The sequence below is a fragment of the Elephas maximus genome, chromosome 11 (genome assembly GCF_024166365.1).
Source record: "Elephas maximus indicus isolate mEleMax1 chromosome 11, mEleMax1 primary haplotype, whole genome shotgun sequence".
Classification (NCBI taxonomy): Eukaryota; Metazoa; Chordata; class Mammalia; order Proboscidea; family Elephantidae; genus Elephas; species Elephas maximus.
In genome coordinates, this window is record NC_064829.1 from 110,227,856 (window position 1) to 110,252,414 (window position 24,559).

The window sequence follows — 24,559 nt, forward strand, 5'->3', positions numbered from 1 at the left end:
GGGACCTTTCGTGGTGCCCTATAACCCATAGCTGTAATCATCCTCAACACTGAGGTTTCTTGTCAGGATTAAAAGAGATCGGATCTGTCAGGGCCTGGCAATAAGAGGTGCTGGAAAAATAATGCCTATGCTGGCAGTTCACAAGACTTTCCAGGCCAAGCTGGCAAGTCTTAGCCAGGGCACCTTCGCCTTTGATTGGATGGGTCTCTCCTCCCTGCTGCCAATCTCTCTCTGCCCCAGGCAAGTCTCTGGCTCCTTCGCTGACTTGTTTCTACTTTTCCTTTTGTCTCTTAGTCCCTCTCTCTGGCCTCTGTCTCAGTCTGTTTCTCTGGCTCTCTCCTCTAAATCTCTATTTCTTGTTTCCCTAGATTTCTCCCTGTCTCCGATTCTCTCTCAGTCTTTGTCTCTGTCTACACATCTCTGAACGAGTGTCCATCTCTTCCTTTCTCTTTATGTGTCTCTCCATCTCTGGCTCTGCCTCTCTCTCTCTGTGTCTTTCTCTGACTCCTTCTCCCTGTTTCTTTGGGTCCCAATTACTCATTCTCTCCCTCTTTCTTCTCCTTCTCCCTCCCTCTTTCCTCCTTTGTTTTCCTTTAATACACTTCGTTTTTAGGACACTTTTAGAGAAACTGGTGGCACAGTGGCTAAGAGATTGGTTGCTAACCAAAAGGTCAGCAGTTTCAATCCAGCTGCTCCTTGGGAACCCTATGGGGCAATTCTACTTTGCCCTTTAGGGAGGCTGTGTGTTGGAATCGACTCAACGGCAAAGGGTTTGTTTTTTCTTTTTAGAGAAACTTACAGAAAAATTGCACAGAAAGTGCAGAGAATTCCCATATCTTCTTCTCCCCATCCCCCACGGATTCTCCTATTACAGTGAAACCCGTGAGAGCCGGAAGTCAATGGGGCTGTCTTGTTTTTCCAGGTCTTGCAATATTTCCACCTTCGACAGGGTGCAGTCTTAGCACTTTTCTATCGCTCTCTATGAGTGGAAAATATTTGCTTTCTCCTTCTCTGGCAGATTTTTCCACCTTACACAGGTTCCGGCTTTTTCAAGTTTTACTGTATTAACACCGTATGTTCGTGTGGTACATTTGTTATAATTGATGGACCAATGTTGATACATTATTATCATCTAAAGTCGATAGTTTACATTAGCCTTTCACTCTTCGTGTTGTACAGTGGTGAGTTTTGACAAATGCAGGATAATACCATTACACCATCCTGCAGAATAGTTCCACAGCCCTAAAAATCCTGTGTTCACCCCCCCCCCCGGTTCATTCCCCCATCCCAACCCCTGGCAACCATGAGTCTTTTTACTCTCTCCAGTTTAGCCTTTTCCAGCATGTCCTGTAGTTGAGATCATACAGGATGTAGCCTTTCCAAACTGGCTTCTTTCTCTTAGCTTTAGGCATTAGGTTCTTTCATGTCTCTTTGTAGAGACTCCCTCTCTTTTTATCTCTCTTTTCTGTCTGTATCTCTTTGCACCTTCCTCTTCTTTCCCTCTCTCCCTGCCTCTCTTTCTTTCTCTTGTTTTTTGGCTCTGTCTCTCTGAAGTCTTTCTCTTACTCTCTTCTGTTATGCTTATTGCCCAGATACCCCTCATTCTGGTTCGCTGCCTGTGGGAGAGGGTGAGGCGGAGTGATTATGTAATTGTTATGAACCCAGGGGGGTGAGGGTTGAGGAGGAGGCCAGGAGGGAACATTTTCTTCCTTCTCGCCCTTCTTAGCCTCCTCTTATTTCCCTAGTCCATCAACCTGGCCTCACAGAACTCCCAGCTCCATTCTTCCAGGATTGAGTGGAGAGATCAGATATCACTCCCTCCCCTCACCTGGTGTGCAAATTGTATGACAGAGGCGTCTGACCTCCTCGAACTTCATGAGGTGGATGGAGAATCAAGATCAACAGCCCAAGGCTGATACCTCTGAGGCAGAGGTCAGACTGCCTCCAGCCGTTTTTTACCAATTCTGACACTAACCGTTCCTTCCACAGCACTCTGCTTCTCTGCTGGGTTTGATAAGTCGTTGCAATGGCCACACAGAACTCACAGACCATACTCACAGTTGTGACGTCTATTAGGGAGGTAACAGGTTACAGTTTAGGTTCAGGAACCCTGAGAATACAGTTCTTTCATCAGGACAGCTTCTTCTCAGCCATGCCAGCGGGCACGCCTCTCCCTGGCTCCGCAGCCTCTACCTGCTCAGGCAAGTGTTACAAAGCACTTTTAGCTCTGCTGATAGGTGCCCCCAAGGAATCCCACTCTGCCAGTAAGCCTTGGCCCGATGGTGCTCAGCTCCAGCTCCATGGGTTGGCAAACCTAGCTCCACCAAGTGCCCAAAGGCACTCTCCTCCTCCAGCAAGCCTCCTGCCCAAAGCCACTCAGCTTTCTCACTTCATGGGTTGGGAAGCCCACTGCGTGTTCTCCTGCCAGTCTCTGCTGCCATGTTTCTCTGCCACCACTTTTTGTCATCTTCAGTATTACGGCTCTCTCTCTCTGAGTCTCCTGGTTCCAGGAGCTTCTCAGTGCAGGAATCCTAGGTCCAAAGGACACACTCCACTCCTGGCTCTTCTTTCTTGGTGGTGGTGATATCTTCTCTTTCTGCTTCTGGGATGCTCATTTTAAGCCTAGTGGGATGGCAAAACTGACCAATCCCCTTGGTAGGCCATAATTAACCTTATTTGAACAGTCCAGCCAATCAGTTGGGCAAGAGTTACAAGGCCATGGCTAGAAAGACCATATAAAAGTTACCCATTGCACCTAGCCTGGGGAGAGTCAGAATAAACAGTACAGGACAGGAAGGAGTGAGGAGCGTCGACTGGGAGTCAGAGGTTGAAGTAAGGGTGGACTTCCCATAAGAGGTAGGCAGGTGCCAGGGCTCTCTTCCACCACCCAGAAATGGCACAAAGCTATGGAACCAAGATGCCAGTGGAAATTTTGGGAAGTCACTCAAATCAGCCAGGTTGAGGCCTGGGGGATCCAGTTTCCCAGAACCAAGACCCCTGAGAACAGAAGGAAGAATGCCTGGTCTCCTCCCCAGTACTGGGTTCCTACAAAGAAAGAAGTGCTTTCCTTCCCACCTCCTCCCAGTGGGTCTTGATCACCATGGTGCTTCAGGAAATCACATAGATCACCATCTTACCCACCAGAAAAAAATATTAAGCAGCTTATACTCCCAACCAGTGCATTGGTGGTTCAGTGGTAGAACTCTTGCCTTCCATACGGGAGACTAGGGTTTGATTTCCAGCCAATGCGTCTCACGCACAGCCACCACTCGTCTGTCAGTGGAGGCCTTGCACATGGCGCAATGGTTAAGTGCTGGACTGCTAACCAAGAGGTTGGTGGTTTGAACCCACCAGCCACTCGGAGGGAGAACGATGTGGCAGTTTGCTTCCGTAAAGATCACAGCCTAGGAAACCCTACGGGGCAGTTCTACTCTGACCTATAGGGTTGCTATGAGTCAGAATCAACTTGATGGCACACAGCAACATTGTTGAACAGGTTGAAAAATGGTGTTGAACAGGTAACAGCAGCACTTCCAGACTAAGATGGACTAAGAGAAAGGTCTGACAAACTACCGCTGAAAATCAGACAATGAAAACCCTATGGATCACAATGGTCCATTTTGCAGCCGACTCCGGAGATGTCACAGGACCAGGCAGTATTTCGTTTCAGTATTCACAGGGTCACATGAGTCAAAGACTGCCTCTGCGGCAGCTAACAAGAACAAGGATAACAACTACAGACTCCCAACACCTACACTTCAGCACTTGGTTTCTCCACATCCCACCCACATATCTCATCATTTCCTACTCCCTCCCTGTTACATACCAACTTGTCCCATCCCTCAGCCCCTCCCCACCCCCAGGGCAGCCTGAGGAGAGGAGACCTATGCAAGTCACTGTCCCCTGGTGGAAGATAGCTCCTGGAGGTGCAAACTGATACACCAATCCCAACTCTGCCCCTTGAGAGCCATATGAGTTGGGCAAGTCTCTGTCTGTGCATGCGCAAAATGGGACTGACACACGAACACGTGAAGATTCAATGAGGGCATGAAATTTGAGGAAGAGCATTCCAAAACGACAGCTATTGACATGACTGCAACTTCTGGCTGGGGTCTGGACCAACTCTCTTCTTGTCCTAAGCGACTCCATCTCAGATTTCTAAATGCAGCTTCTGTGATATGATGCAGTTTATCACTCCTGTAAAATTTCCACTGTGCCTCTGACCTAGAAATAAGCAATTCTACAGAAAAAATGCAATTTTACCTACCTTACTCTGCTAAAGGAAAAGCTTGTGTTTAGAAATAGCCGATGTCAGAAGAAGATAATTCAGACCTTTACAGGCATTAGAAAAAAAAATTTTTGTTTTTTTTTTCAAGCGTTAGACAAGATGTTAAATGTGTGATTCAGTGGCTAAGCCAAGTTTCCTTTAACCAAAAACCAAACCAAACCTGTTGTCATTGAGTCGGCTCTGACTTGTAGCACCCCTATAGGACAGAACAGAACTGCCCCCACAGGGTTTCCAAGGAGCGGCTGGTGGATTTGAACTGTCGACCTTTTGGTTAGCAGCCAAGCTCTTAACCACTGCACTACCAGGGCTCCAGGTTTCCTTTAGACCACCTAAAAAACTTTTTTTCTGATTCCTTTACACTGTTCTGTATATTTTAAATGTTCCAGGAAACTTATAGTCAGCCAGATCCTATCTATCACCGAGAGCCAACCTTGCAAAGGAGTCCAACTCCTGCAAAGGCGTTAGCTGAGACTTTGCCACCTGCAACGTCGTAAATGTCAACCAATGAAAAATGTTTTAGCTGTACCCTTCTGTTTGCTTTTTTTTTTTTTTTTTTCCTTTAGAAGCTCCTGTATTACTGCAGCCTCTGGGGCACTTTGTTCAGATTGTTCTGGCACTGTTTTCCATTTTGCAAAATGCTTTTTCACCATAATAAAACTCTGCTTTTAAACTTAAACAGACTAGTGGTTTTTCCACCACAGCAAACCAAAGAATTTAGCACAGTGTGGTACACAAGAAATGCTCAGGAATGGGTAATCCCCTCCTTCTCCCTGCCTCCCTTGTTGGTCCAGCACCCAATTGAAAGTTCATGCTGTAGTCTATCCACTACCCATTGCCATCAGCCTCAGTCTACCCTCAGCCTGACTACTCAGCCTCCCTGCTCTAACTATTGCCCCTTCCCCACCTCTTATAATAAATTTTTCCCTGAGAACATATTTCAAAGGGCTAAGGAACCTATGGAGCCCTGGTGACACAGCGTTAAGAGCTTGGGTGCTACCCAAAAGGTCGGCAGTTCAAATCCACCAGCTGCTCCTTGGAAACCCTATAGGGCAGTTCCACAATGTCCTATAGGGTCGCTATGAGTAGAAATCGACTTGATGGCAAATGGGTTTGGGTTTTTTTTTTTGTAAAGATCCTATGTTAGAGAACAGTTGTCGAATAATAATAATGGCACCATGCTAATGACTTTGTTGTTGTTAAGCCCATCGAATCAATTCTGACTCATAGCAACCCTAGAGGACAGAGTAGAACTGCTCCATAGAGTTTCCAAGGAGCACCCGCTGGCTTCAAACTGCCGACCTTTTGGTTAGCAGCTGAGCTCTTAACCACTTTGCCACCAGGGATCCACACTAATGACTTTAAATATGTTTAATCCACACAACAATCTTGTGAGGAAGGTATTATTACTGGTACTCTCTTTTTACAGAAAACTGAGTCTCAAAGAAGTGACGTGTCTTGCTCAAGGTCACACACAGCAAGAAAGTAGCTGAGGCAGGACTTGAACCCAGTTCCACCTGGCCCCAGAGTGTGTGCTTTCAGCCGCAACCTTAGACCTGCTCTCAGAGGACAACACTGGAGGGTGTGGTCATGAGTGCAGGAGGTGCTGTAGGAATGAAGACAAGAGAATGGCCCCAAGAGCTCGGCGCTCAGTGGTGAGCTCAGGGCAGTGACTAGAAGCTTTTGTAACTTCACAACCTCGGTAAACGCCCTTGTGGGACCCACCCCCAGGAAACTTACTCCAAAAGTATTCAGGCTACTGAAGAAACTAAATCCCAGGGTCTTTGTAACCAGGGCCCATGGCCAAGGACGGTTTCTTCCTCCTGGTGCCAATGAGATTTGTGGGGCCTTCGCCCTTTTTGTGTTTCCTGACCATCAGGAATCACATGAGCAAAAGTGGCAGCAAGCCCAAAAGCATTTATTTCTGCTGCATCTAAGTAGCTTTCTGGGACCCCAGCCCTCCTCTCAAACTTTCATAAGGACACATGCATCTGCTGAATATCAACTATCAACCTCGCTCTTTGCATGGTGTTTTCCTTCTGTTTCCCCACCAGCCCTCAGTCAGTTACTAAGTCAGACGCTATGAATTCTTTCCCTACATCTATTCACTCCTTCTTTCTTTAGTAATGTTGTTGGCATCAGTTGTCTCTGAGTGGATCCCGACTCATGGCAACTCTGTGTTACAGAGCAAAACTGTTCCATAGGGTTTTCTTGGCTGTAATATTTTATACGTTGTTGTTGAGTGCTGTTGAGTCGATTCCAGCTCAAAGTGACCCTACAGGACAGAGTAGAACTACCCCATAGGGTTTCCAAGGGGTGGCTGGTGGATTCAAACTGCAGACCTTTTGGTTAGCAGCCTCAGCTCTTAACCACTGTGCCACCAGGGCTCCTTCAGTATGGTAAAAAGTAGATAACAGTTATTTGACCCTAAATTTTTCCATGTGAATCTCATTTGTAGTCAACTACTCCTCCCTCCCCTAACTCCTGGCAACTTCTAATTCTTTTTCCACACCTATAGTTTTGTCCTTTTAAGAATGTGATATAAATGGAATCATACAATATTTAGCCTTTGGTGTTTGCTTTCTTTCACTTAGTTTAATGCATTTAAGGATCATCCATGCTGTTAAGAGATTCAAAAGCTTGTTCCTTTTAATAGCCAAAGAGAATCCCATTGTACGGATGTACCACAGGTTGGTAATTCTTACCCCTGTTTGGCAAGCACTCAGCTTGGGGCCTGGCACAAAGCTGGTACATAAATAAATAAAGATGGCCTTGGCAGCATCACAGTATCACTTAGTCCCAGAGGGAGGAATGTGTTACTAGGTGTCAAAAAATCCTGATTCCACTTCATGCATCCACTCCATGGAGCCCAAATCATCCTCTTATCTATGTATTGGCTGCTTCCAGCTTTTAACGACTATGAATAAAGGTGGTGTAAATATTCACATACAAATTTCACCTTCTAAGCAAAAGGTCAGCAGTTCGAATCCACCAGCTGCTCCTTGGAAACCCTATGGGACAGTTCTACTCTGTCCTATAGGGTCACTATGAGTCTGAATCAACTCGAGAGCAATGAGGTTTTTTGCCTGTTTTGGTTATTAAGTTTTTTAATTATTGAGTAAATATCAAAGAGTACAGTAGGTAAATGTATGTTTAAATTTATGAGAAACTGTCAAATTGATTTCTGCTACTTCGTTTTTTATTTCTAGCATTTTCATTCAATTGCTTCTTGTAATTTACACTTCTGCTGAAATTGCTTATCTGATCTTGCATGATGTTTACCTTTTGCATTAGAGCCTTTAATATACTTATCATAGTTATTTAAAAAAAAAAATTTTTTTTTTTGATAGTTCCAGCATCTGCATTCAATGGTGTCAAAGACTCAGGCTCCTTCCATATTTTTGCTCATCCTTCCTTAGGGTGTTTACCTCTCCACCTTCATATCATCATTCCAGCCACCAGAAGCAGGAAATATTCAGGAGGAAAACCTGCCCCCTCCTTTGAAGGGCATAATGTGGAAGTTACACACACCATCTCTACTCACATCCTATTGACCAAAACTTGGTTACATGGCCACTCCCAGCTGAAAGGAAGTCTGGGAAATATTGTCGTATTCTGGATAGCCATGTGTCTGGATATGATTCGAATACTGTGGTAGAAGGGGGAAACAGGTATTGGGGGACATCTAGATATCTCTGAAATACAAACATTTTCTCAAATATGATCATACATAGATTGATGTATCAAACCAGATGGCCATGAGAACTTTACTTCCAATTACTCCAAAACATCTGAATGCATTTCTCCTGGTAGGCAAGGTATTGTCCAATGGTACATACCATTCCAGGGCATTTCACAGACCTCCTTCAAGTCTATCTAGCCATCTTAGGTTAAGAACAATGTGTTAGGGTTACTTGAGTCACCTCTGACCACATGCCCTGCCTTGTAAAGTGGTTGTTTGGATCAGAAGATATTCTGCTTGTCGAGCACATAGCTTGGTGCCTGGCACAAAGCTGGTGCATAATAAATAAGTACAGATAGCTTTGGCAGCATCACAACATCACTTAGTTCCATAAGGAGGGATGTGTGAGTAGCCATAAAACGATCTTGCACTTCATGTACCCACTCCATGGAGTCCAAATCATTCTCTTACTTTCTCACTCAGCCCTGACCTTGTCTCTGTCTCTGTGTCTGTTTCTTTGCCTCTGTCTCTCTGTCATTCTCCATCTCTGCCTTTTTTTTTTTTTCTATTTTGAATTCTATCTCTGAGTCCTTGCTGTCATGTTTTTGGTGTGTGTGTGTGAGAGAGGGAAAAGAAAAAAGAGCTAGCTCTTAAGTTCTTCTGTTTCCTTCTTTAAAAACTGTGTCACATTCTCAGTCACTATCTGGTCCTCAATGAAACTTTTTTTCTGTTTATTTTTCCTTCTGGTTCTATCTCCTTCTTTCTGTTTCTTTGTATTTCCTTTTTTTAGGGGAAAAAAAAAAGCCTGTGTCTACCTGGGCCCTTATCTTTGACTCATTGAATCTCAATCCTCCCCACCCTCTCTCATCTCTATTTTCATCTGACTTTGGTTCTCTTCTCTTCACCTCTCTTTTCTATTCATCTCTGTCAGTCTCGGTCTCTATCTCTATCACATGTTGTCTGACATAAGCTGCCCTTCTCTGGATTTCTCTGTAGTCAAGTTCTCTGCAGCCATTTTTCCTCTTTAACTTGCTTCCAAACTTTATTTTAAGCACCTTCACTCCTGATTGCAGGTGGAGGTGGTGATGGGGCTGTTCTAAAGCTACTTGCTCCTTCCTTTCCTATCTAAATGGGAAGACTAGACTATCCGTCCTCCACCACCACCATGTAAATACCACCACAGGATAGGTAAAAGACAAGTCATGAATGCTTGTATGTGTGTGTGTGGGTGGGGGTGGGGTCAGATTGGAAGGAGGAGGTGAAGGCTAGGAATGTTAAAGAGAAGGCAGCCTAAAGCTGAGTCTCTAGTCCCAGAAAACACATCAATAGAGCAGATCCAAGACCTAGAAGGTTGACCTGCATGACTCATTTGGTTTTTCCAGAATTCTCACTGTCTCTCTTGGACACAGGATGAATTGCCCAGCCACCCAAGCCCTATTACCAAAACCTGCAGGTTCCCTCAGGGATTCAATTTCCAAGAGAATGTGTCTGAGAATCCAGAGACATGATAAGGGCATTGAAATTTGTTTAATAACATGTGTAGGTAGGATATAATACCAGGGAATTCCATTTCAGGTCTGTAAAGGAGATTTACCATCTTTTGAAAAAAAAGAAAAAGTGCTGAGAATGACTTAGATTATTTGCTGTTGTTGTTAGGTGCCCTCGAGTCGGTTGCAACTCATAGTGAACCTATGTACAACAGAATGAAACACTGCCTGGTCCTGCGCCATTCTCACAATCCTTGCTATGTTTGAGCCCACTGTTGCAGCCACTATGTCAATCCACCTCATTGAGAGTCTTCCTCCCTTTTGCTGACCCTCTACCAAGTATGATGTCCTTCTCTAGGGACTATGCCATGTGTCTAGCTAGAGGTGATCTTCCCCTCTAGAGATTTGGGGTGAGTAGTGGTCTCTACATCTTAGACTTTGAAAACTCACACACACATTCACCAGCAAGGGTCTGATAAACCAGCACAGGTAATATTTGATTATTATTACTTAATATTATCTTGACTAGTAAACAAAACAACTTGTTGAATTGGTTTTGATTGATTTCTCCTGGTATTCTAAATCTTTGTTTCATTTTCTTTATTGAAAAACAATCCTGACTAATTAGGGTCTGGCAAAGAGAAAGTAAGGACAGATGGATTGATGGACGGATGGATGGATGGAATGAATAAATGATGTGAGGCTACTTGGAATTGAAGGGTATAGGTAGATGGGGATGGATGAATGGGTAACCCTGTAAATGAGTCTAGGTAATATGGGATGCAGCAGTCTATGAGTTGTGTATGGGCGATGCCTGTTTTTTTAACAAGACTTTCCAAAACACTATGGTTAGCCTATTTGATGTGTAGGGAAACTGAGGCCCAGAAAGGTTAAGTGACTTGTCCATTAAGGAAAAGATGGAGCTGAAACTTGAACCCAGATTGTCTTACTCCCAAACATAAGAGCCTAGTAATGATGCTCACCTGACTCCTACACCCCACCCAGAGATGTTGAGACTAGGCATTGATCTGGGGTGTAAGGACTGGGGGCTAAAAATGTGAACAGAAGGGATGGCCCCAGAGGATTTTCTTGGACGAATTCGATATACATTTGCTCAGGTGGGAGATTAGAGGTTATATAACTACGTTACAACAAAGCAAACTCTTCCCTGATGGTATTCAATACCCAGAAAGCTAAAATTCCAGGTATTCACACTACTAGATAAGCTGATCTCCCAAAACCTATTTAGGTAGGACCTGGGGCCCTGTATACAGGTTCTCCGCCTGGCACCATGGAGCTAGGAGGGGCTTTCACTATCTTTCTAGCACTCTGCTTTTCTTGTCTGATTATCCTCATTGCCTGGAAAAGAATCAGCAAGGGAGGGAAGCTGCCCCCAGGCCCCATGCCACTGCCTTTCCTGGGAAACATCCTGCAAGTCCGCACTGACGCCACCTTTCAGTCTTTCATGAAGGTGAGTCTGTTTACCTCATCTTGGGCAGGGATGGAAGCATTTAATTCTGTAGCCAGTTATGTTTAGAAGCTTATGACTTTAGAAAACACAGAATCTTGGAAACGCAGACTTTCTGAATCTTAGAATTCTAGACTCTCAAAACCTTGGTAGCACAGACTTCTAGTATATTGGGACTTCAGACTCTCAGAATCTAAGGACTTACATTCTTAAACACAAGGACACTCACACTGACCTCGTCTTAGAACTTTGATACTCAGTATCATGATAATCTTAGGATTTTGGTAATTTAGCATTTTGGAAAGAGAAGCATAGATCTTGGAGTTCATTTCCTCATCATTCTACAGATGAGGAAATTAAGGCTTGAGGTGATAAGACTTGCCCAAGATAACAGGAACCCAAGCTTCTATGTCTTTTTCTCAATAGTCTTTCCAAACCCAGGGCTTACACTTTATTCTTCCTACCGTCGTCAGTGACCTCCTGAAATCACCACCCCTACAATCCTTGATTGATCTACACTTGGTGCAGTAACCAGCATCTTCCTCTTCTGTCCTCTTCCACCCCTAGCTCAAGGAGAAATATGGCCCTGTGTTCACTGTGTACATGGGACCCAGGCCAGTAGTTGTTTTATGTGGACATGAAGCAGTGAAGGAGGCCCTGGTAGACCAAGCAGATGATTTCAGTGGCCGTGGAGAATTGGCTTCCGTAGAGCGAAACTTCCTAGGTCATGGTAGGTAACAACAATGATAACAACAGACATATTTATAACGTACTTCCTATGCCCGAGGTTCTTTGATAAGAACTCTACATGCAATACTGCACGGACTCCTTGAGAGAACTGCTAATGTTGTACTAACTTGTCAAATAAGGAAGCTGAAGGTGAGAAATCTCAGGTAATGTCACAGAGTGAATAAGTAGAAAAACCAGGATTTGAACTCAATTTACTGACTCCAGAGTGCTTGCTGTGCTACTTCTGCTCTAACTTTTAATGGAGTAGCTATACTCTTTGTGTACCCACACATGCCCTCATGGCCAACCTTCCTTCATACCTTTCTAAACACATAGGCTCTTGCATCCCCTATTATAGGGTTACCCACACATCCATCTATATCTATTCATACCCTTCAATTACAAGTAACCTCACATCATTCATTCACTCCATCCATCCATCTCTCCCTCCACCTTTATGTCCACCTACCCACTTATTCATTGATTCATACATCCACCCAAAGATACATTTATTCATTATTCTTTCTGTACAAATATCTAGACATCTATCCTTTACCTGCCATTTATCCTTTCACCTACCTATACTTCCATTCATTCATTCATTAATCTTTACAACCATTTATCTATTCAATTCTTAAATCATGCATCCATTAACTGTTCACCCATCCATTAGCTCTTCTATCCATACATCAGTCCAGTTATAAACTCTTCCTTCTATCCAACCACCTACCCTGTCATTAACTTTCCAAATGTCCCTTCTAAATTCTTCTTTTTGCTTTTGTTTTTCAGTTGGGGGGAAAAAGGTATTGGATGCAGAAGGGGAGAAATTTGGATGGGGTTAAGAAGAAGGAGCATTGGAGAGGGGAAGGAATGTGGTAGAAGAATCATGGGGAAGAATTAGGTTGGGAATCTCTAAATGTTTCTTACTGAGTAATAACTCCTTTTGTGTAAATATGTTGATGCCCAGGTCTGAGCTTGTGTGTACTTATAGGTACATGTCCAGAGACTACAAGAGGTATATAGAAAATAGAGGGTGCTTGCCCATTTCAGGGTGCTCCACATGACATTTTATCCATTACTATCCAAACTTCCTACGCATTCATCCAAGTATTTATCCAGCTCTCTCCCCTTTGAGAAGGTCTCCTTGATACCCCCTGGTTCTTTCTACTCTGATTCCCTTTTCCCTCACTTCAGCCCTAGGCTGTATTTAAGGATCCTATAGAGAGGCAACCTTAGTCTCCCCATCCAGACTGGGAAATTAGGAAGGGGTCCTGGAGAGAAGAATTTAGAGCTTTCATGATATGTCTCCATCATGGTCCAGCAAGAGTTGGAGACATAAGGGGGCGAGGGGAGACAATGGCCTGACACTGAGATTCTGGCAGGTGTAGCCCTGGCTAATGGTGAACGATGGAGGATTCTCCGCCGCTTCTCCCTGACCATTCTCCGGGACTTTGGGATGGGAAAGCGAAGCATTGAGGAGCGGATCCAGGAGGAGGCTGGCTACCTACTGGAGACATTACGGAAGACCGACGGTACTGGGGTCACACAGAGGAGAGCTATAAGGGGACCAGGTGGTTGTAGAAAGCTCAGTTTAGAAAAGGTAGGCCTTGGTGGGAGGAAGTACTATAATGGGAGTGGACAAAAAGTTTGATTTAAGCTTCACAGATTTTTCTAGTCAGGTTCAATGTTAAAAATTGAAAGACCTTGTCCAGAGAACCTCAATCTCAATTAATCTGAGGGAGTCTGTGAACTCCTGAAATTGTATGTCTACTTTGGGGATATATGAGCTTGTGCCTTTTGCTGGATACATCATTAAATTTCATTACATTATTTACAGAGTCCAATCCCATCCAAAAATAAAGTCAGAAACCACTGAGGTCTTGAGAGAAAAGACACAGAAGCTGAGAAATACCAAGATAAATAGATAAGAGATAGAGAGAAATTTTTCTCTAAATCAGATTCCTCACCTGGGCTCCATGGTTGCTTAACAGCATCTATGTGAATGCTTTGACTATCTATGTCGTTAGGTTGCGGTTAGGTGCCGTCCAGTAGGTTCCCACTCATAGAGGTCCTGTGCACAACAGAACAAAACACTGTCTGGTCCTGTACCATTCTCTTAGTTGTTGCTGTGCTTGAGCCCATTGCGGCAGCCACTGTATCAATCCATCTTGTTGAAGGTCTTCCTCTTTTTCGCTGACCCTCTACTTTACCAAGCATGATGTCCTTCTCCAGGGACTGATTCCTCCTGGTAATACGTCCAAAGTATGTGAGATGGAGTCTTGCAAATCCAGTTGTACTTCTTCCAAGACAGATTTGACAGTTCTTTTGGAGTTCATAGTATATTCGATATTCTTCACCAATATAGTTGAATGGCTTAACGTAGTCAATAAAGCACAGGTAAACATCTTTCTGGTATTCTCTGCTTTCAGCCAGGATCCACTTGACATCAGCAATGATATCCCTGGTTCCACATCCTCTTCTAAATCCAGCTTGAATTTCTGCAGTTCTCTATTGATATACTGCTGCAGCCACTTTTGCATGATCTTCAGTAAAATTTTGCTTACATGTCATACTAATGATATTGTTCAATAATTTGTGCATTCGGTTGGATCACTTTTCTTGGGAAATGGGCATAAATATGGATTTCTGACAGTCAGTTGGCCAGGTAGCTGTCTTCCAAATTTCTTGGCATAGACAAGTGAGCACTTTCAGAGCTGCATCCGTTTGTTGAAACATCTCAATTGGTATTCCGTCAATTCCTGGAGCCTTGTTTTCCACCAATGCCTTCAGTGCAGCCTGGGCTTCTTCCTTCAGTACCATCGGTTCCTGATCATATGTTACCTCCTGAAATGGTTGAACTTGGGCAAATTTTTATTGGTATAGTGACACTGAGTATTCCTTCCATCTTCTTTTGATGGTTTCTGCGTTGTTCAATATTTTCCCCATAGAATCCTTCAGTATTGCAACTTGAGGCTTGAATTTTTTCAGTTCTTTCAGCTTGAAAAATGTTGAGCATGTTCTTCCCTTTTGTGTATTTCATCTCCAGTTCTTTGTACATGTCATGGTAATACTTTACTTTCTCTTCTCAAGTCACTCTTTGAAATACTCAGTTCAGCTTTTTTACTTTAAGATTTTTCCCTTTGCTTTAGCTACTTGACTTCCAAGAGCAAGTTTCAGAGTCTCTTCTGACATCCATTTAGGTCTTTTCCTTCTCTCCTGTCTTTTTAATGTCCTCTTGCTTTCTTCATTTATTATATCCTTGATGTCATTCCACAACTCATCTGGTCTTTTGTCATTAGTGTCCAACAAGTCAAATCTACATATATAGAATTCTGGAAAAAGATTTCTTGAACATCTAGCTATGCCCAGAAACATTTTCAAATTTGCATATATGTGAGTACGTACATTTTTCTGTGGAAAATGTCCCAAAATCCACTGACATGACACCAGCATCCTATTCTGCAGATGGAGACGACGGAGGCCTAGGGGGAAAAAAAAAAGGGGGGGGAGGATATTCTTAATAGCCCAAATAGAACCAATTGTAGAGCAAGACTCAGAATCCAGTCATTCTTTTTTGTATATATCTCTTACTAGTACTTCTTTCCCAAATTTGTAACACTATCCCCCAAACACGTACAAAAAAATAATAATGTCAAGGCCTTCTAGCGTTTATTGAGTAATTAATGCATGCAAGGCAGCGTGCCAACCATTTTACATGTACCACTGTACTGAGTTCTCATAAATCAATAAAGTGGCTCTAAAAAAAAATTGCAGATTGGGAAATCTAGGCTCAAAATCACAACAACAATGAAGTGACTCACACATGATATTAAGTCTTAAAGCTAGGACTCCATGCAGGACTGAGCGATTCCACATCCCATGTTCCCAATAATTTCCTGCAACGTAGACAATTCTCATCACCAGGTGCCCCCATCGACCCCACCTTCTTCCTGAGCCGCACTGTCTCCAACGTCATCAGTTCTGTCGTTTTCGGAAGCCGCTTTGACTATGAGGACAAGCAGTTCCTGAAACTGCTGAGGCTGATCAACGAGAGTTTCATCGAGATGAGCACACCCTGGGCACAGGTGCCTACCAGCCACTTCTCTGCCCGCCCTACCCCAAACTCAATTACATAATCACCTGCTTATAACTGACTTAATCCTCCCCATCCTGGGACGCAAGTATCGAGTCTCAAAGAGTGGAGGGACATGCCCAAGCCTCAGACCCCGTGCTAGAGTTTGAGCCCAGCTTTGTGGTTCTAGATTCAGCTCATGTTAGCCCCATCAGTGACAAATCTTCTCTGCTCTGTTGCCCACAGCTGTATGATATGTATTCCGGAATCATGCAGTATTTTCCAGGAAGACACAATCGAATCTACTATCTGATAGAGGAGCTCAAGGACTTCATTGCTTCTAGGGTCAGGATCAACGAAGCATCTCTTGACCCCCAACAACCTCGGGACTTCATTGACTGCTTCATCATCAAGATGCACCAGGTATCTCTTCCCCTTCCACCAACACTTTCCTCTCATTTTCTCAATTCCTAGGCCTTGTCTCAATAAAACTATATGTAAACACATTGGGGACAAAAGAGCAAGTATTGTTTCACATGGTTTTCTTGCATTTAGAAATAAAATGTAGAAACCATTAAAGTGTAAACTCTCAAAAATTTAGCATAAATCACTGAATCTTAAAGTGTTACAATCATGGACAATTAAAACCATATACCTTTCTAATCATATATGCCAGCGAGATAAATCTGTAGAAAAGTAGAATGATAGTTTTAGAATTTTAGAATTTGAGAGACTTAGATGTTAAATGTTTTGGTGATTTAGGAATTTAAAAGTTCAATATTTATGATTCATAGAATCTTAGAAGTTCAGAAATTTATATTTTTATGTCATAGAACCTAAGCACTCAGAAGTTTAGAATTATACACCATCATGTCCTAGAACTTTCAAATTCACAAAGAACTCTACTTTCTTGTCCTTCCATTCTGCCATTATTCACCTTACTACAACCACGCTGGCTTTCTCCTTGTTGTCCCTCTAAAACAACAGTACCCCCTGTTTCTGAACATTTGCTCTTGCTGTTTCCTCTGCCTGGAATGTTCTACCCCAGATACCCACATGCTTTACCCAGATATTGTCTTTTCACAAAACCCTTCCCTTAACCCAGGGAGGAAATAGGAAGACATACAGGGAAGGGTGATTCTGTTTATTGTCCTCCTCACTTTTAGGATACAAATAACCCCCACACAGAATTCAACCTCAAGAATTTAGTCCTCACCACTCTCAACCTCTTCTTTGCTGGCACGGAGACCGTGAGCTCCACCCTTCGCTATGGATTCCTGTTGCTCATGAAACATCCTGAAGTGGAAGGTAAGGGTTCTCTTCAACATGTTTTCCTGGTGCCCCGACTCCCAGCAGGAAGAAAGACATGCTTTTAAACCTTAGAATCCTACAGTCTGAGACTTTTCAAGCTATACTCAGTGCGCTATAGACCCTCCAAAAATAATGAGTACAAAATCTTGGAATCTCATCCATGGAAGGCCATTTAATTTAATCTTCTACTTGATGCCTATATTAGTTTCTCATTGATGCTGTGAAAAACTACCACAAACTTAGTTGCTTAAAACAACACAAATGTATTACCCTATAGCTCTGGAGGAACTCTGGTGGTACAGTGGTTAAGAGTTCGGCTACTAACCAAAAGGTCAGCGACTCCAGCCACTCCTTGGAAACCCTATGGGGCAGTTCTACTCTGTCCTGTAGGGTCACTATGAGTTGGAATCGAAGTCTAAACTGGCTTTCTCTAGACCAAAATCAAGGTGCCAGCAGGGCCATTCTCCCTCTAGAAGCTATAAGGTAGAACCTACTTCCTTGCGTTTCCAGTTGCTAGAGCTGTAATCCTTGTATATTTGACTCATAGTCCATTCATCTATCTCCAAAACCATCAGTTAGTATCTTCAAATCTTTTTCTGTTTTCATTCTCACATCCCTTTCTCTAACTTTGAGCCTCCTGCCTCCTTCTTATAAGGACACGTGTGATTATATTTAAGAGTCACCTGGATAATCTAGGATAATCTTCCCACCTCAAGATCCTTAATTTAAATGCATCTGCAAAGACCTTTTTGTGATATAAGTTAATAGTCACAGGTTTCAGGGACTAGGAGATAGACATCTTTGGTGACCATTATTCTGCTTACCACAGTGCCAGAACTAAGTAGAATTCATCTCCGATAAGTGGCAGTCTGGTCTGTTTGTGGAACTACCAAGATGAGTGCCTCATTGTCTTCCTTAAGACATCTCCTCAATTTTAGCCCCTTTCAATCCCAATAAAGTTAAAACAAGGCAACAGATTTTTCCTGGTTCAGATGGTGGGATAGGCTAACTTGTTTGCACTCACATTTTTATAACCTCACCCTTCTTGTTCTAGTTTGTCTTTCACTACTATAAATAATCAAATATTTACGGGACACCTTCTACATTAGTTTCCTAGTGTGTCTGTAACAAAGTACAACGAACTGGGTGGCTTAAAAGAACAGAAATCTATTCTCTCACACTTCTGGGGGCCAGAGGTCTAAATTCAGGGTGTTGGCAGAGTCATGCTCTCACTGAAGACTCTAGGGGAATATCCTTCCTTGTCTCTTCTAGTTTCTGGTAGCACTCAGTGTTCCTTGGCTTGTAGCAGCTTAATTCCAATCTCTGTCTTCATATGACTGTCATCATTCCGTGTCTCTGTGTGTCTCTTCTCCTTATCTTATAAGGACACCAATCATACCGGCCCACCTTACTCCAGTCCGATCTCATGATAACCTAACTAATTGCATCTGCAAAGACCCTATTTCCAAATAATGTTACATTCACAGGTACCAGGGATTGTCTTCAACATATCTTTGGAGAACATAATTGAACCCCTAACACCTTCCGCATATAGGCATGTCTTAGTTTATTGCACATTCAATTTCATATAATCTTCAAATGTCTATGATCTTGGTATAGCTATCACATCCATTTTCAAGATGAAGAAACAGAAGATCATAGGTAAGATTTTTTTGCCCAAGGTCACTCATTCAGGAAGTGACAGAAGGGCAACTCCACCAAGGATGCTTTTAATCACTATCCCATAACTGCTTCTCATTTGCTTCAACCCTGTCTTAGTTGCCTATCTGTTTTTTTCCCATCCTGCTAAAAATGTTGATGAAAATCTAGCTAGTATGAGTACACTACCCTGCTCATCAGTCTCCCATGGTTACTCAGTGCTTTCAAGAGCAAATGCCCCAAATGGCATTCAAGGCTCCAGGCCGTCTCCCTCTCAATGGTCTGGAGAATAATGATAGTGTACCACCCCTGTGCCAGGAATTAAGTACAAACAAGAAATCCAAAACTCATAGCCAGTGCCCTCAGAGCCCACTGTCTGCTGGAGGTATGATAGCATGGCCCTTCATGGCTCCCAAGTTTCGTACTCTAACACAAACACATCCTGCCCTTTCTCTGCTGTTTCTGACTTCTTCCAGCCAAGATCCATGAAGAGATTAACCAGGTGATTGGACCTCACCGGATTCCAAGTGTGGATGACAGGGTCAAGATGCCCTACACAGATGCCGTGATCCATGAGATACAGAGACTGACAGACATTGTGCCTATGGGTGTTCCCCACAACGTCATCCGGGACACTCATTTCCGAGGCTTCCTTCTGCCCAAGGTGGGGTTGAACCCACTCTATCACCCTGTCTTCTCTCCTGACCTTCTATTCTTTTATGTGTCCCTACCCTTTTACCATCATACCTCAATATTGGATATCCCCTAACTGTCCCCTTCTACAATCCAGGGCACCGATGTGTTTCCCCTACTTGGTTCAGTCCTCAAAGACCCCAAATACTTCCGCTACCCAGATGCTTTCTATCCACAACACTTCCTGGATGAGCTGGGCCGTTTCAAGAAGAATGAAGCCTTTGTTCCTTTTTCCTCTGGTATGTTGCTATGGACTGGAATTCCCCCAGGAACACCCTACATCCTTCCCCCGACCCTTGGTCTATCTAGTGATCTGAGTATAAGAGAAGTAATGCCAAGTGTTGAGCCCCTTAGCTGGGCATGGTAATACATGAACCCTTTAAGTGCGTTCTAGTGTGACCCACTGAGGTGCACTGGAAGCACCTGAGGCTCGGAAAGGTGGTCTGGCCCAAATTCCCCATGCCCCGTCCCATTATCCTGTGCTTGTGTGAGCTGATATTCTACCCTCCCCTGTGCCCACAGGAAAGCGCGTCTGCCTGGGTGAGGCCATGGCCCGAATGGAACTCTTTCTCTACTTCACCTCCATTCTTCAGAACTTCTCCCTGCGTCCTCTAGTGCCGCCTGCCGACATTGACATCACCCCCAAAATCTCCGGATTTGGCAATATTCCCCCTACCTATGAGTTCTGCCTGGTGGCCCACTGAGTGCCACCTGTTGGGTTCAGACAGCAGTGTCAGAGGACAATATCTGCCTGCATGTACAGGTGCAGCCAACCACCTTGTTTCACTAAATCTCCACAGCATCTATAGGAGATGGGCATTATTACCTGCCATGGAACACAGGTGTTCCAAGATCACCCTGAAAATATAGAACTCTATATTTTGTACACTCAGTAAGATATCAAAATCCCATCCAACATTTCTGCAAAATTCTCAGATTTACTTTCTCATGACCACTTGCTAGACTTTCTGCCTCCACCAAATCCTTGTCTATTCTTCACCCTTATGCAGTCCTGTTGCCTCTGGCCTGATGTTAACCCAAATGTGGGTCATAACCCTTTCTCCTTGAATGTACTCTCCTTCCAAAAGGCAAAAAAAAAAAAAAAAAAAAAAAAAGGCAACCAGGAACGCAAATCTGTTGAATGTAGGATGTTGATTGTTGTGTGTGACTTCAGTGTAGAAAGCAAAATGGACCTTTAGATTCTGCTGTAATTAATCACTATTTCTCCAGCCCACATCACAGAACTCTGATTGGTTGGGCTGTCTTGAGGAATACCCCAGCTTCAACCATCGTGCCCGGTCATTGCCCCTAAACACAACCCCCATCATCCTTATCTGGTTGCTCTCTCCACCACTCCCAAATTCTCCTCACTCCATTTTGAAGAATAATTCACCTGCTGCCAGGTTCTATCATCCCATTTTCATGTCCCTCAACTATCAGCTAATGAACGTCTTCTTTTATATATTCATTTATTCAAGCAATATTTATCGAATACTCAACATGTGCCAGCACACCCTTCAGGTACTTGGAATCCATCAGTGAACACAACAGACAAAAATCCCGTCCTCGGTTGGCAACCAACGTCACAAAAGAATATATGTATTAATTGTCTAATGTAGAAACTAATTTGCTGTATAAACCATCATCTAAAGTACAATAAAAATTTTTTTTTCAAAGTCCTATCGTCATGGAGCTTACTTTCTAGTGGGGAAGATACACAATAAATAATATACATGATAAATAAGCCAACCATTTACTATGTTAGGAAAGTAAAGCAGGTATACTGGATAGAGAATTCCAGGTCTGGAATTGTGTGTCAGTGATGAGGGGAGGTCTCACAAGCCAGTGGAGGAGCAAGCTATGCTGGTATCTGGGGAGTGAGTCTTCCTGGAAGAGTGATTAAAAAGGCAGGAACATGTCTGGGTTTTTTTTTTGTCTGTTTGTTTTTTTTTTTTTTTAAGAATCCACAAAGGGGCTAGAATGGAGAAAAAAATAGAGAGGAGTAGAGGAGATGAGGCCAGGAAGTTATTAAGGCTAGATCACATGGGACTTGGGCCATTACGAGGATTTTGGATTTTACTCTGAATAAGATGGGGTTTCTTTGGGGTGGATGGGGGATGAGAGTTGGTGGGGAGCAGAGAGTGATATATACTGATTTGTTTCAAAAAGCTCCCTCTAGCTGCTGCATGGAAAATAGACGGGGGGTGAGGATGAGAACAAAAGCAGAAAAACAAATTTGGAGGCTCCTGAAAGCAGTGATCTTAGCTTAGACACATTGGAACCAGTGCAATTGGGGAAAAGTGGGTGGATTTAGGCTCTGTTGTGAAGATGGAGCCAGCAGGATCTCTGATGTATTGGATGTGGGGTATGGTGATCCATGTGTGTCACTTACAGAATTGTTTTCCAGAGAGTTTTCAATGTCTGGGTCTCATGGATTGAATTGTATCCCTCCAAAATATCTACCAACTTTGTTAGGTCATGATTCCCTTGTATGATTGTACGATTGTCTACAATTTTATCCCTATGTGTTATAAATCCTGTCACTATGATGTTTTAAGATGGATTAGTGGCAGTTATATTGATGAGGTCGGCAACATTACATAGGGTCTTGAGCCAGTATCTTTGCAATATAAAAGAGAGAAGTGAGCAGAGAGACGTGTGGACCCCAAAACACCAAGAAAGCAGTGCCAGGAGAAGAGTGCATCCTTTGGACCTGAGGTTCCTGCCTGAGATGCTCCCAGACCAAGGGAAGACTCATGCATCGCAAGGATCTTCCTCCAGAGCTGACAGAGAGAGAAAGCCTTCCCCTTGAGCTGCCACCCTGATGACCTAGCCCACAAGACTGTGAAAGAATAAACTTTTTGTTAAAGCCATCCACCTGTGGTATTTCTGTTATAGCAGCACTAGATGACTAACACACGAGTTTTTATAAATTCAGCACTTCTTTCTTCCAAGATGCCTTTGGATGCATTCAAACCTCCAAATTTTCACTTAGCAGTCGAGTGCATTAGCCTTTTGCACAAGTCAGGAACTCCCATTACACATTACCCATAAACCCATTGGTGTCGAATCGATTCCGATTCATAGTGACCCTATAGGACAGAGTAGAAATGCCTCATAGAGTTTCCAAAGAAAGCCTGGTGGATTCGAACTGCCAACCTTTTGGTTAGCTGTGATAGTTCTTAACCACTTTGCCACCAGGGTTTCCCATTGGAGTGCAAATTAAAACCATAAGGAAATTCCACTACGCCCTACAGAATGGCTAAAACCAAAACAACTGACAAATCAACTTCTGGTGAGGATGCAGAGCAACAGGAACCCTCATACAGTGTTGGTGGAATGTAAAATGATGTAACCACTCTGGAAGACTATTTGGCAGTTTCTTATAAAACTACACATGCATATACCAAAAGACTCAGCAATTCCACTTCTAAATATGTGTACAACTGACAGAAATGAGAACTATGGTAACACAAAAACCTGTATGCAAATGTTGACACCAACTACAGTGGTTATGCCAACAACAATAAACACGAAAACAACACGTGTTGGTGACGATGTGGAGAAATGGGAACACTCATACATTGCTGGTGGGAATGTTAAATTGTGCAGCCACTGTGGGAAAGTTTGGTGCTTCCTCAAAATGTTAAACATAGAATCACTGTCTTAGTTATCTAGTGCTGTTATAACAGAAATACCACAAATGGATGGTTTTAGCAAACAGAAATTTATTCTTTCACTGTCTAGCCAGCTAGAAGTCCGAATTCAGGGCGACAACTCCTGGGAAAGGCTTTCTCTGTCTCTGTGTTAGTACTGGCGGAAGGTCCTTGTCATCAACCTTCCTCTGGTCTAGGAGCTTCTCATTGTAGGCACCCTGGATCCAAATGATGTGCTCTGCTCCTGGTACTGCTTTCTTGGTAATATGAGGTCCCTCTCCTCTCTGCTTGCTTCTGTCTTCTATATCTCAAGAGAGATTGACTCAAGATACAACCTAATCTGTAGATTGTGTTCTGCCTCATTAACATAACTGCCTCTAATCCTGCCTCATCAACATCATAGAGGGTAGAATTTACAACACAGGAAAATTACATCAGATCACAAAATGGAGGACAACAACACAATAGTGGGAACCATGGCGTAGCCAAGTTGACACACGTTTTTGTAGGACACAATTCAATTCATAAACCAATTGCTCTGGAGTCAATTCCAATTCATGGTGACCTTATGTGTGTCAGAGTAGACTGTACTCCATAGTGTTTTCAAATGGCTGATTTTTCAGAAGTAGATCTCCAGGTCATTCTTTCGAATGCCCCAGAAATTCTACTCCTACTCTATACCCAAAGAAATTGTAAACAGGTATTCAAACAAATACTTGCACATGGATAATAGTACCACTATTCACAAGAGCTAAACAACCCAAGTGGATGTCAGCTGATGAATGGATAAACAAAATGTGATATATCCACACAATCAAATATTATTCAGCCATAAAAGGGAATGAAATATTGATACTTGTTAAAAGGTGGATAAGTCTCAAAAAAACATTATGCTCACTGACAGAAGCCAAACACCAAAGGTCACGTATTGTACGATTCTATTTGTATGAAACATCAGAATAGTTAAATTCGTAGACACAGAAAGCAGGTTAATGGTGCCAGGGTCTGGGGAGCAGAAAGGAATAGGGAGTAACTGCTTACTGGGGTCCCCTTTGGAGGTGAAGAAAGTATTTCTGAGCTAGATGGAGAGATGGTGGTTCCACAAAATTGTGAGTGTACCTGCTGTTGTTTTTGTTAGTTGCCATCAAGTCGGTTCTGACTCATAGTGACCCCATGTACAGCAGAACAAAATGCTGCCCAGCCCTAATCCATCCTCACAATAGCGGCTATGTTTGAGCTCACTGTCAATCCATCTCATTGAGGATCTTCCTCCTTTTCACTAATGATCTACTTTACCAATCATGATGTCCTTCTCTAGAGACTGGTCCTTCCTGATAACATGTCCAAAGCTACTGAGACAAAGTCTTGTCATCCTCCCTTCTAAGGAGCATTCTGGCTGTACTTCTTCCAAGACAGATTTGTTCATTCTTCTGGCAGTCCATGGTATATTCAACATTTTTTGCCAACACCGTAATTCCAAGGTGTCAATTCTTTGGTCTTCCTTATTCATTGTCCAG

At 43.2% G+C, this 24,559-nt stretch overlaps 1 protein-coding gene across 1 annotated transcript; it reads left to right on the forward strand.

Moving 5' to 3' along the window:
• The first annotated feature begins 10,745 nt into the window (after positions 1 to 10,745).
• LOC126086299 (cytochrome P450 2G1) lies at positions 10,746 to 20,090 on the forward strand. Its single transcript, XM_049902451.1, has 9 exons — positions 10,746 to 10,925; positions 11,490 to 11,652; positions 13,034 to 13,183; positions 15,576 to 15,736; positions 15,970 to 16,146; positions 16,890 to 17,031; positions 19,170 to 19,357; positions 19,484 to 19,625; positions 19,909 to 20,090. The coding sequence occupies exons 1-9, from the start codon at positions 10,746 to 10,748 to the stop codon at positions 20,088 to 20,090; spliced, it is 1,485 nt and encodes a 494-aa protein (XP_049758408.1).
• The last annotated feature ends 4,469 nt before the right edge of the window (positions 20,091 to 24,559 follow it).